Source organism: Macaca fascicularis, chromosome 19 (genome assembly GCF_037993035.2).
Source record: "Macaca fascicularis isolate 582-1 chromosome 19, T2T-MFA8v1.1".
In the NCBI taxonomy this organism is placed as follows: Eukaryota; Metazoa; Chordata; class Mammalia; order Primates; family Cercopithecidae; genus Macaca; species Macaca fascicularis.
Window position 1 is genome coordinate 5,032,495 of NC_088393.1, and position 12,801 is coordinate 5,045,295.

A 12,801-nucleotide genomic window follows, 5' to 3' on the forward strand; every position below is an offset into this window, starting at 1 on the left:
TTTGCTTTTTCTTCACAAGTCTTTATTAAGCGTTCTTGGGGGGGAAAGTGGGAGCGAGATCCATCATCATAGAAATGAGGACGGGGTCTCAGGATGGGGCTGTCGGGCTCCCAATCCTCCCGCGTCTTTTTTTTTTTTGAGATGGAGTCTCACTCTGTGGCCCAAGCTGGAGTGCAGTAGTGCAATCTCAGCTCACTGCAACTTCTGCCTCCCAGGTTCAAGCCAGGCTGGTCTCAAACCCCTGACCTCAACTGTTCCACCCGCCTCAGCTTCCCAAACTGCTGGGATTACAGGCGTGAGCCACCGTGCCTGGCCTCGATCCCCCTTTTTTGTGTGTACCTATGGGTGGGGTCCCGTCGAGGTCGCCTGGGATCTCTTACTCCTCTCCCACTTTGGGGAACCCTCTTGGCCTCGGCTGCTGGGTGGGGCCTGGGCTAGGAAAGACCCTGACCATAGAAATGGGGTGGCCGGGCCTGGGGCTGGGGCAGGGTCTGGGAGCCAGGTGCGGCTGGCAGGTGACCGGCTGCGGGAACGAGGTTGAATAAATGCTCTGGCCTCTCTGGTCCTTCGCCTCTCCAGAGCAGTCCTCAGTCTTCTTTGGAGCCCCCCGGGGCCGGTATAGGACATTGCTATAGAATGCATTTCCTAGGATGGATAACACAGATCGAGAGGGAACAGTCACTAAAGACAGCCCAGCCCTCTCCGGCTAATCTCAGGGGGATTTATCTCTCTTTTCTTTGTGTATGTGTGAGACAGAGTCTTGCTCTGTCGCCCAGGCTGGAGTGCAGTGGCGCGATCTCCGCTCACTGCAAGCTCTGCCTCCCGGGTTCACGCCATTCTCCTGCCTCAGCCTCCTGAGTAGCTGGGACCACAGGCGCCCACCACCACGCCCGGCTAATTTTCTGTATTTTTAGTGGAGATGGGGTTTCACCGTGTTAGCCAGGATGGTGTTGATCTCCTGACCTCATGATCCACCCTACTTGGTCTCCCAAAGTGCTGGGATTACGGGTGTGAGCCACTGCGCCTGGCCTTTTTTTTTTTTTTTTGAGACAGAGTCTTACTCTGTCACCCGGGCTGGAGTTCAGAGGCGTGATCTCAGCTCACTGCAAGCTCCGCCTCCCAGGTTCAAGTGATTCTCCTGCCTCAGTCTCCCTAGTAGCTGGGATTACAAGCCCCTGCCACTATGTCTGGCTAATTTTTTGTATTTTTAGTAGAGATGAGGTTTCACCGTGTTGGCCAGGCTTGTCTTGAACTCCTGACCTCGTGATTCTCCCACCTTGGCCTCCCAAAGTGCTGGGATTACAGGCATGAGCCACTGCGCCCGGCCATTTTTTTTTTTTTTTTCAAACTTTGGTTGGTTGTTTGTTTTTTGAGACAGGATCTCTCTCTGTCACCCAGGCTGGAGTGCAGTGGGGAAACTATAGCTCACTGCAGCCTCTGCCTCCCAGATTCAAGCAATCCTCACACCTCAGCCTCCTGAGCAGCTGGGACCACAGGCGTGTGCCACCAAGCCTGGCTAATTTTTTTGTTGTTGTTGAGATGGAGCTTGCTGTGTCGCCCAGGCTGGAGTGCAGTGAGGCAGTCTCGGCTCACTGCAATCTCCGCTTTCTGGGTTCCAGTGATTCTCCTGCCTCAACCTCCTAAGCAGCTGGGACTACAGGCACAGGCCACCAAGCCTGGCTAATTTTTGTATTTTTAGTAGAGACTGGGTTTTACCATGTTGCCCAGGCTGGTCTCAAACTCCTAACCTGCCTCGACCTCCCGAAATGCTGGGATAACAGGCATGAGACACCATGCACAGCCTAATTTTTCTTTTTTTTTCTTTTTTTTTTTTTGAGACCAAGTCTTGCTCTGTCACCCAGGCTAGAGTGCTGTGGCGCGATCTTGGCTCAATGCAACCTCTGCCTCCTGGGTTCAAGCGATTCTCCTGCCTCGGTCTCCCAAGTAGCTGGTATTACAGACGTCCGCCACCATGCCTGGCTAATTTTTTGTATTTTTAGTAGAGACAAGGTTTCACCATGTTGTCCAGGCTGACCTCAGGTGATCCACCCACCTCGGCGTCCCAAAGTGCTCGGATTACAGGCATGAGCCACCACGCCCAGCAATTTTTAATTTTTTTTGTAGAGATGGGATCTTGCTAGGTTGCCCAGGCTAGGGGCTTTGTCTCTATTTCTGAAAAACATGAGTATAGGATACAGGAGCCAGGCTTCTCTTCCATCCCTCCTCCCTCCTTCCCCTGGGTGGGAGCACAGATGCAATGGGTCTTTGTCAAGCAGCTGCAGTTCCCACCTCCACCTCCTCCGCCCCACCCTCCCTTACCTGGGTTGTTACCTGAATCCGTTTGCTGGCAGCAGCGGCGGCCCCTGAACCAGGCGCCCAGCACGATCGCCACACCCACGCTTCCCGCCCCCAGCAGCACGAAGAGGAGTCCTGTGCCGGGGCGAAGAGATGGTCTGAGCAGGAGGGGAAGGGGTGGTGGTGGGGGAGGAAGATGCTGGGGGAGGAACACAGGGCAGGGCTCACCTGGGAAGCTTGGGGTCGGGTTTCTGTTCTGTGTGGGGTCATCTGCAGAGAAGAAATCTATGTCATGGGGGGTGCCAGGCTTCTGCACCCTCCAAGAACAGAGCTCACGTGGGGGGACCTAAGTGTTCCTCCTCCTGCCAGGTCTTGTGGTTTTGGGCAGGTGTTCACTCTGAACCTCAGTTTCCTCTTCTGAAAAATGAGGCTCGGCAGGATGCGGTGGCTCAGGGCTGTAATCCGAGCACTATGGGAGGCTGAGGCAGGAGAATCACTTGAGGTCAGGAGTTCGAGACCAGCCTGGCCAATATGATGAAACCCCATCTCTACAAAAAATATAAAAATTAGGCCGGGCGCGGTGGCTCAAGCCTGTAATCCCAGCACTTTGGGAGGCCGAGGCGGGCGGATCACAAGGTCAGGAGATCGAGACCACAGTGAAACCCCGTCTCTACTAAAAATACAAAAAATTAGCCGGGCGCGGTGGCGGGCGCCTGTAGTCCCAGCTACTCAGGAGGCTGAGGCAGGAGAATGGCGGGAACCTGGGAGGCGGAGCTTGCAGTGAGCCGAGATCACGCCACTGCACTCCAGCCTGGGCAACAGCGTGAGACTCCGTCTCAAAAAAAAAAAAAAAAGCCGGACATGGTGGCGGACGTCTGTAATCCCAGCTACTCAAGAGGCCGAGACAGGAGAATCGCTTGAATCCAGGAGGGGGAGGCTGCAGTGAGCTGAGATCGTGCCACTGCACTCCAGCCTGGGCGACAGAGTAAGACTCCGTCTCAAAAAAGACGAAAAAAAAAAAAAAAAAGAAGAAGCCCGGGCGTAGTGGTTCACATCTGTAATCCCAGCACTTTGGGAGGCCAAGGCGGGCGGATTATGAGGTCAGGAGATCAAGACCATCCTGGCTAACACGGTGAAACCCCATCTCTACTAAAAATACAAAAAAATTAGCCGGGCGAGGTGACGGGTTCCTGTAGTCCCAGCTACTCGGGAGGTTGCGGCAGGAGAATGGTGTGAACCCATGAGGCGGAGCTTGCAGTGAGCCAAGATCGTGCCACTGCACTGCAGCCTGGGCGACAGAGCAAGACTCCGTATTCCTCCATCTTTATCCTGGGATTTATCACTCTCCGGATCCTGTTTGGTTGTTTTTGTTTTTGTTTTTGTTTGAGCCTCTACTCCATGCCATGCCCATTTTATAGACTGGGAAACCGAGGCTCAGAGAACCTAAGTCACTTGTCTAGGGTCCCCTACCCAGACGGCAGCAGGGACCAGCTTTGAACAAAGCCCTGCCTCACGTCAGCTCAGAGATCCTAACAGTTTCCTTGAGCACTTACTATGTCTCAGGCCCTGTGCTAAGCATTGTTTTGTTGTTGTTGTTGTTTGTTTTTCTGGAGACAGGGTTGCTCTGTGTTGCCCCAGCTGGAAGGCAGTGGCGTGATCATAGCTTACTGCAGCCTCCAACTCCTGGGCTCAAGTGATCCTCCCACCTCAGCCTCTCACATAGCTGGGACTATGGGTATGTGCCACCATGCCCGGCTAATTTTAGAATTTTTTGTAGAGATGGGGTCTTGCTGTGTTGGCCAAGCTGGTCTCGAACTCCTGGCCTCAAGCAATCCTCCTGCCTCGGCCTCCCAAAGTGCTGAGATATCAGGCGTGAGCCACTGCACTTGGATGATAGGAAGCACTTTAGCGATAACTGCTCTAAAGTCACCTGACCTGATGAGGAAACACTGTATGTATTTTGACAGCTAAGAGAACTGGCACAGAGAGGTCAAGTCAGTTGCTCAAAATCACACAGCAAGTAAATGAAACAGGCTTGAATCCAGGTTTGTATAATTTACAGGAACCCCAGCTAAAGGCTGTGAATGCCACAATTAAGATAAGGTCCAGCACCCCAACTCCCTCCTCTTGCAGCCTCTGAGGTTGGCAGGCGATCCCTGGAGGCTGCCAAGCTGCTGTTCAGGGTTGGTGGGGGGGTGGGGAAGCCAGCTGTGTGGGGCTGGACCCGCGCCCATTCTCGCAGCTGCCAACGCACAGCCTGGTGCCTCCACCACCCCGCCTCCTCTAATTGCTAATTGGCCCCTTTGACATTGGAGGGGTGGGGAGAGGTGGGCAACGCACCATAACACGCCCCTCCCTTGAGGCAGGCACGTGTCCCCGCCAGCAGGCTGGTCCTACCAGCTGGAGAGGAATGAGCATCTCGAGGGGCTGAGAGCTGGGTGCTTCATTCTGCCAGAGGGGGCTGGTCAGAGGCCCAGGGCCCACAGGCACCTCTCACAGAGCAGGAGGCAAAGCCTGGATCCCCTTGGGTTTCCCGATTCTGCCCAGGGTGGGTCCATAAGTGGGGGACATGGCAAAGGGGACAGTGCACGGGGAGCACCCCTACCTAGTGCGTAACGCTAGACATGTCTTGGCCCTCTCTGGCCTCCCCTGTCTCCTCTGTAAAATGAGGCAGCTGGTGTTGCTGGTCTGGAGAGCTATCTGGAGGGTTTCTCCCAACTTTGAGAGTCTATGGCTTTATTTATTTATTTTTTTATTTTGAGACGGAGTCTTGCTCTGTAGCCCAGGCTGGAGTGCAGTGGTGCGGGTGTGATCTGAGCTCACTGCAACCTCCCTCTCCTGGATTCTCCTGCCTCAGCCTCCTGAGTAGCTGGAATTACAGGCTGATGCCACCATGACCAGCTAATTTTTGTATTTTTAGTAGAGAAGCGGTTTTCATCAGGTTGGCCAGGCTGGTCTCGAACCCCCGACCTCAGGTGATCTACTCACCTAGGCCTTCCAAAGTGCTGGGATTACAGGGATGAGTTACCATGCCCAGCTGATGGCTTTATTTTATTCAGAGACAGGGTCTGGCTCTGTCGCCCAGGCTGGAGTGCAGTGGTGCACTCATAACTCACTGCAGCCTCCAACTCCTGGGCTCAAGTGATCCTCTCACCTTAGCCTCCCAAAATGCTGGGATTAGAAGCATCAACCACTATGCTTGGCTGATGACTTTCAATTCTGTATTCTAGAATTCTTGGATTATGGGCTAGGCATGGTGGCTCACGCCTGTAATCCCAGCACTTTGGGAGGCCGAGGCAGGCGGATCATGAGTTCAGGAGTTCGAGACCAGCCTGGCCAACATGGTGAAACCCCGTCTCTACTAAAAATACAAAAATTAGCTGGGTGTGGTGGCACGTGCCTGTAATCCCAGCTAATCAGGAGGCTGAGGTAGGAGAACTGCTTGTCCCGGGACCCGGGAAGTGGAGGTTGCCGTGAACCGAGATCACCACCATTGCACTCCAGCCCGGGCAACAAGAGTGAAACTCTGCCTCAGAGAAAAAAAAAAAAAGTTTGATATGAAGAATTTAGAGCTTTTTATTTCTCAGAGTTTGAGACTCAAAAGTCTTTTTTTTTTTTTTTTGAGACGGAGTCTCGCTCTGTCGCCCAGGCTGGAGTGCAGTGGCCGGATCTCAGCTCACTGCAAGCTCCGCCTCCCGGGTTCACGCCATTCTCCTGCCTCAGCCTCCCGAGTAGCTGGGACTACAGGCGCCCGCCACCTCGCCCGGCTAGTTTTTTGTATTTTTTAGTAGAGGCAGGGTTTCACCGTGTTAGCCAGGATGGTCTCGATCTCCTGACCTCGTGATCCGCCCGTCTCGGCCTCCCAAAGTGCTGGGATTACAGGCTTGAGCCACCGCGCCCCGCCAGACTCAAAAGTCTTAAGATTTTAGGATCCTCCCCACCGCCCTTCCCTCTCCCCACTGGCTTCAGTACCTGGGTCCACTAAGAGCCTTGTTACGTTGCCCTCAGCCTCCTCCAGATCAGGAATCTCTATGGCCGCTGAGCACACATACGCCCCGCTGTGGTTGAGGCTCACAGGGTCCAGCTTCAGGATGAGATGGCTGGGTGCCTGCCAGGAGAGCTGTCCCTGGGGCCCGCAGACCCCCAGGCTGAGGCTGCCGTTGGTGATGTATGGTTGGCACAGGATGGCCCCATCCTTGGTCCACCTAACACGGAGCCGTTCCCAGGCCGGCGCCTGGTCCACCTGGCAGACCAGGGTGGCCTGACTGCCCTGCCTCACCTGCAGGGAGTTGGGCCCCTGCTGCACACTCAGGCTTGAGGCTCCTTGCAGGGCTGGAAGACAGAGGTAGAGGCAACCTTTCTGACGGTGTGCATGTGAGGCTGTGTAACTCACTCCCCTAGTGAGCCGGCAGTCTGGGTTTGAAACCTCACTTGCCTAAGCCGGGTGCCGTGGCTCACGCCTGTAGTCCCAGCACTTTGGAAGCCTGAGGTGGGAGGATTGCTTGAGCCCAGGAGTTCCAGACTAGCCTGAGGACATAGCAAGACCTCATCTCTACAATAAATATTTAAAAAGTAGCTGGGTTTGGTGGTGTGCACCTGGGGTCCCAGCTATTTAAGAGACTGAAGTGAGGGGATCGCTTGAGCCCAGGCATTTGAGGCTGCGGTGAGCTATGATCACACCATTGCACTCCAGCCTGGGTAACAAAGCAATACCCTGTCTCTAAAAATTAAACATAAAGGCCCCGCGGTGGCTCACGCCTGTAATCCCAGCACTTTGGGAGGCCAAGGCAGGCGGATTATGAGGTCAGGAGATCAAGACTATCCTGGCTAACAAGGTGAAACCCCATCTCTACTAAAAATACAAAACATTAGCCAGCGTGGTGGCGCACGCCTATAGTCCCAGCTACTCAGGAGGCTGAGGCAGGAGAATGGCCTGAACCCGGGAGGTGGAGGTTGCAGTAAGCTGAGATCAGGTGCCACTGCACTCCAGCCTGGGGGACAGAGTGTGAGACTCCGTTTCAAAAAAAAAAAAAAAAATTTAAACTAAAAAAAAAAAAACCCAAAGAACCTCACTGTCTGTATGACCTTTGGAAGGTCATGACTTGCTGAGGCTCAACAACCCCACCTGTAAAATGGGTATAAGTCGCTCAGAGCTTGTGGAATTCTGAGATAGTCTCCAGTACTCCACTACACAAATACCGCCTAGCATGTGCCAGGCCCTATGCTGGGTGTGGGGGACACAGACACAGGGGCGACCAAAGCAGATGAAAATCCCTGCCCTTCAGAAGCTGACAATCTAGGGTAAAAGAGACACAGGAAGTCATGAAATGAGAACTGCAATGGGGGAAAGGAATGGCAGTGGCCACAGAAGACACCAGTGAGGTCAGGGAACATCTATTCATTGAGAGTAATCAAGGAAGGCCTCCTTGAGGTGGTGACTTTTTTATTTTTTTATGTTTTTAGAGTTGGGGTCTGGCTCTAAGGTCCAGGCTGGAGTACAGTGGCACCATCACAGCTCACAGCATCCCTGAACTCCTGGGCTCAAGTGATCCTCCTACCTCAGCCTCCCAAGTAGCTGGGACTACAGGCATGTATCACTATGCCTGGCTGATTTTTTTGGTTTTGTAGAGGTTGGGGGTCTCATTATGTTGCCCAGGCTGGTCTTGAACTCCTGGGCTCAAGTGATCCTCCCACCTACACCTCCCAAAGTGCTGGGATTGTAGATGTGAGCCACTATGACCAGCCTTTTTTTTTCTTAAGACCACGCCACTGCACTCTAGCCTGGGCAACAGAGCGAGACTCCATATATAAGAAAAAAACGACTCCGTCTCACTCTGTTGCCCAGTCTGGAGTGCAATGGCACCATTAAAGCTCACTGCAGCCTCAACCTCCTGGGCTCATGGGCTGGGTGCCATGACTCATGCCTGTAATCCCTGCACTTTGGGAAGTCGAGGCTGGTGGATCACCTGAGGTCAGGAGTTCGAGACCAGCCTGGCCAACGTGGTGAAACCCTGTTTCTACTAAAAATACAAAAATTAGCCATTGTGGTGGCGGGCGCCTGGAATCCCAGCTACATGGGAGGCTGAGGCAGGAGAATTACTTGAATCTGAGAGGCAAAGGTTGCAGTGAGCTGAGACCATGCCACTGCACTCTAGCCTGGGCAACAGAGCAAGACTCCATATCAAAGAGTAAAAGACTCCATCTCATTCTGCTGCCCAGTCTGGAGTGCAGTGGCACCATCATAGCTCACTGCAGGATCAACCTCCTGGGCTTATGGGCTGGGCACAGTGGCTCACGCCTGTAATCCCAGCACTATGGGAGGCCGAGGTGGGTGGATCACCTGGGGTCAGGAGTTCAAGACCAGCCTGGCCAACATGGTGAAACCCTGTCTCTACTTAAAATACAAAAATTAGCTGGGCATGGTGGCAGGCACCTATAATCCCAGCTACTTAGGAGGCTGAGGCAGGAGAATCACTTGAACCTGGGAGGTGGAGGTTGCAGTGACCTGAGATCGTGCTGGTGTACTCCAGCCTGGGTGACAGAGCGAGACTCTGTCTCAAACAAAACAAAACAAGGCCGGGTGCGGTGGCTCATGTCTCCAATCCCAGCACTTTGAGAGGCCAAGGCGGGCGGATCCCAAGGTCAGTAGATCAAGACCATTCTTCCCAACATGGTGAAACCCTGCCTCTACTAAAAATACAAAAATTAGCCGGTCGTGGTGGCACACACCTGTAGTCCCAGCTACTTGGGAGGCTGAGGCAGGAGAATCGCTTGAACCCAGGAGGCGGAGGTTGCAGTGAGCTGAGGTGGTGCCACTGCACTCCAGCCTGGGCAACAGAGTGAGACTCTGTCTCAAAACAAAAAAACAAAATAAAACACTCCTGGGTTCATGTGATCCTCCCACCTCAGCCTCCCAAATTGCTGGGATTACATGCACATGCCACTGTGTCCAGCCTGACCACAGATCTTAATGGAAAGGGGTAACCAGTGTGAGAAGGAAGGTATTGGAGGGTAAGAGCATTCCAGACAGTGCACAGTCCATGCAAAAGCCCTGGGGCAGGACTGTGTCTGACGTGTTGGAGGAACAGTGAGGAGGTCGGTGTGGCTGGAGCAGAGTGAGGAAGGGGAGAGAGGGAGGAGGGAAGGAGGAAGGGTTGATCAGGGCCTGTGAGCCTTGGGGTGGTGTGGAGAGATGAGGAAAATTGGAAAATTAAGCAGTTTACATTATAATCTAAGTGTGATGGAAAATCAGACAGCAGGGTAGAAATAGTCCAATTTAAGTTTTTGTTTGTTTGTTTGTTTTGTTTTTTTGAGACGGGGTCTCACTGTTGCCCAGGTTGGAGTGCAGTGACATGATCTTGGTTCACTGCAACCTCTGCCTCCTGGGTTCAAGTGATTCTTGTGGCTCAGCCTCTTGAGTAGCTGGGACTACAGGCACTCGCTACCATGCCTGGCTAATTTTTGTATTTTTAGTGGAGATGGAGTTTCACCAACATGGCCAGGCTGGTCTGGAACTCCTGACCTCAAGTGATCTACCTGCCTCAGTCTCCAATTTAAGTTTTAATAAAAAAGACCTTGGTTGGGCGTGGTGGCTCATGCCTGTTATCCCAGCACTTTGGGTACTCAAGACTGGATGATCGCTAGAGGCCAGGAGTTCAAGACTAGCCTGGGCAACATAGTGAAACCCATCTCTAAAAAACAAAAACGGCTGGGCACAGTGGCTCACGCCTGTAATCCCAGCACTTTGGGAGGCCGAGGCGGGTGGATTATGAGGTCAGGAGTTCTAGACGAGCCTGGCAAAGATGGCGAAACCCCGTCTTTACTAAAAATACAAAAAAAATTAGCCAGGAGCGGTGGCCTGCGCCTGTAATCCCAGCTACTCGGGAGGCTAAGGCAGGAGAATCGCTTGAACCTGGAGGGTGGAGGTTGCAGTGAACCGAGATCACGTCACTGCACTCCGACCTGGGTGACAGAGCAAGACTCCTTCTCAAAAAACAAACAAACCAAAAAAATACGAAACAAACAAACAACAAAAAAAGTGCAAGCGGCTGGAATTGGAAGAGAGGGAAAGAGGAATGGAGGGTTTCGCCGGAGGAAATGTGTGAAGGGCAGTAGCTTTTGTCCTTAATTTGAAACACAGAGGGAGCTGCTGCCGGAGTAGAAAGTTTGCTTTTAGCTGTGAGAAGTCTGGCGTGTCTGTTAGAGTCCCGGAGAAGGTGAGGTTATGTGAAGTTCCCGGCATTTGAGATGCAATTGCAGAGGAGGGTACAAACATGAGATCTGGAGAAGGGTATTAGGCAGCTGGAACAGCAGGTGCAAAGGCTTGAGGGCCAGATCCAACCTTCCCACTGGGGAAACAGAGAAAGAAAAGCTTCCAGGCTGGAGCAAGGGGGAGGGAGCAAAGGCATCGCGGAGGGTGAAGATGAGAGAGGTCAGGCCAGGCTGGTATGTAGGGCAAGGTTTAGATTGTATCCTAGGGGCCCTCAGAAGATCCTTCCTTAACCCTCCAGCCCCCATCATGTTCTGAGTCTCGGAGGGAGATGAGCCTTATCTGACAGAGTAGAGAGACTTAAGTTTAGAGGGGCCCTGAGCTGGGGGGGCAGGCAGCCGGGGATGACAGCAAGAGGTGGGTTCGGAGGGGAGGGAGACCCAGATACTCACCCCAGAACTGCACCAGGAGGCCCAGCACCATACCTGGGGACCCCATTCCTGGCCCATCAGACCCCTCTCCCCCTCCCAGTTGACAGACTTCCTGCCACAATCTCCGCCTCCCGCTGCAGAGACAGATGTGACACCCAGGGCCAGACAGCAGACGTCCGGTGTTCCAGGCTGCTGGGGGCTCCACTTCCTGCCACCTCGTGCCTCAGTTTCCCCAATGCATTTCCTATCTGAAAGGCAGCGTACAGACCAGGTGACATGGCTCATGTCTGTAATCCCAGCATTTTGGGAGGCTGAGGCAGGTGGATCACCTGAGGTCAGGAGTTTGAGACCAGCTTGGCCAACATGATGAAACCCCATCTCTGCTAAAAATACAGAAATTAGCTGGACATGGTGACGGATGCCTGTAATCCCAGCTACTTGAGAGGCTGAGGCAGGAGAATGGCTTAAACCCGGGAGGTGGAGGTTGCAGTGAGTCGAGATCACACCACTGCACTCCAGCCTGGGTGACAAGAGCGAAACTCTGTCTCAGAAAAAAAGAAAAGAAAGGCAGTGTACGTAAGTGAGTTGGGGGAATGCACCCCTGTGAGCTTTCTGGAAGGCTCTACATAAACACATTTGGGTACAGGAAGACAGTGTGAGAGCAGGTGGCTCCGTGGGGGAGGGGCAGGCAGCCTAAGCCTGAGCAGTGAGTTAAATGACAGGGTCCCTACCTCAATTATTTTGCTCCCAAAATGTCTTTCTTTTGCTGGGCGCTGTAGCTCACACCTGTAATCCCAGTACTTTGTGAGGCTGAGGTGGGAGGATCACTTTAGCCAAGTTTAAGATCATCCTAGGTAACACAGCGAGATCCCATCTCTATTAAAAAAAAAAAAAAAAAAAAGATACAGGCCGAGCATGCTGGCCCAGGCCTGTAATCCCAGCACTTTGGGAGGCCAAGGCAGGTGGATCACCTGAGGTCAGGAGTTTGAGACCAGCCTAGCCAACATAGCAAAACTCAGTCTCTACTAAAAATACAAAAATTAGCTAGGCCTAGTGGTGGGTGCCTGTAGTCCCAGCTACTCAGTGGGGTTGAGGCAGGAGAATTGCTTGAACTGGGGAGATGGAGATTACAGGGAGCCGAGATCCTGCCACTGCACTCTAGCCTGAACGACAGAGTGAGACCCTGTCTCAAAAAAAAAAAAAAAAAGATACAAAACCGTTCCTGTCTCTAAAAAAAGAATAATAGGCTGGGTGCGGTGGCTCACGCCTGTAATTCCAGCACTTTGGAAGGCCGAGGTGGGTGGATTGTGAGGTCAGGAAATCGAGACCATCCTGGCTAACACAGTGAAACCCCATCTCTACTAAAAATACAAAAAAAAATTAGCCGGGCGTGGTGGCGGGCACCTGTAGTCCCAGCTACTGGGGAGGCTGAGGCAGGAGAATGGCGTGAACCCAGGAGGCAGAGCTTGCAGTGAGTCGAGATCGTGCCACTGCACTCTGGGCAACAGAGTGAGACTCCATCTCAAAAAAAAAAAAAAGAAAAAAAAGAAAAGTCTTCCTTTGAGGTTCAGAGAAATAGATTTCTGTTGATAACTTTGGGTCCTATTACATGGCCTGGAGAAGCTTGGGGGTCCCGTGGAGGAGGTTCATGGGCTCTGGAGTTCCTCCCAGCCCTGCACCCCTCACCCCTGATTCTGTAGTGCCTTCTGGGAGGAGGTGGTGAACCCACAGACCTCAATGTCTCAGAGCCAACTGCAGAGTGACCTCCTTTCTCACTCGGACGGAGAAGGCCTGCATCGTACGCAGCGTTCCTCTCCACCACAGTGAGGTTCTGCGGTGCCTGTGCCTGCACCTCCCCTGCAGACA

At 53.1% G+C, this 12,801-nt stretch overlaps 1 protein-coding gene across 3 annotated transcripts; it reads right to left on the reverse strand.

Annotated features, from left to right (window-relative positions):
• On the reverse strand, positions 1–11,025 carry TMIGD2 (transmembrane and immunoglobulin domain containing 2). 3 transcript variants are annotated; one of them, XM_045380463.3, is made up of 5 exons: positions 10,957–11,025; positions 6,268–6,627; positions 2,524–2,565; positions 2,332–2,430; positions 1–645 (listed from the first exon to the last, which is right to left on the reverse strand). In XM_045380463.3, exons 1-5 carry the CDS (start codon positions 11,000–11,002, stop codon positions 377–379), a joined length of 816 nt encoding a protein of 271 aa, XP_045236398.2. In that variant the 5' UTR covers positions 11,003–11,025; the 3' UTR covers positions 1–376. The 3 variants fall into 3 exon arrangements, with proteins under 3 accessions (XP_045236398.2, XP_045236397.2, XP_045236399.2); XM_045380462.3 differs by having other exon boundaries at positions 2,320–2,430; XM_045380464.3 differs by lacking the exon at positions 6,268–6,627 and having other exon boundaries at positions 2,320–2,430.
• Between the last annotated feature and the right edge of the window lie 1,776 nt (positions 11,026–12,801).

Bases quoted from the DNA above. Each gene is read 5' to 3' on its own strand.
- TMIGD2 (XM_045380462.3), bottom strand. From the start codon at position 11,002: ATGGGGTCCCCAGGTATGGTGCTGGGCCTCCTGGTGCAGTTCTGGG. The intron at 2,566-6,267 runs GTACTGAAGCCA...TCTTCTCTGCAG, and splicing joins AAGGCTCTTAGTGGACCCAG to ATGACCCCACACAGAACAGA. The intron at 2,431-2,523 runs GTGAGCCCTGCC...GCCCCGGCACAG, and splicing joins CCCGACCCCAAGCTTCCCAG to GACTCCTCTTCGTGCTGCTG.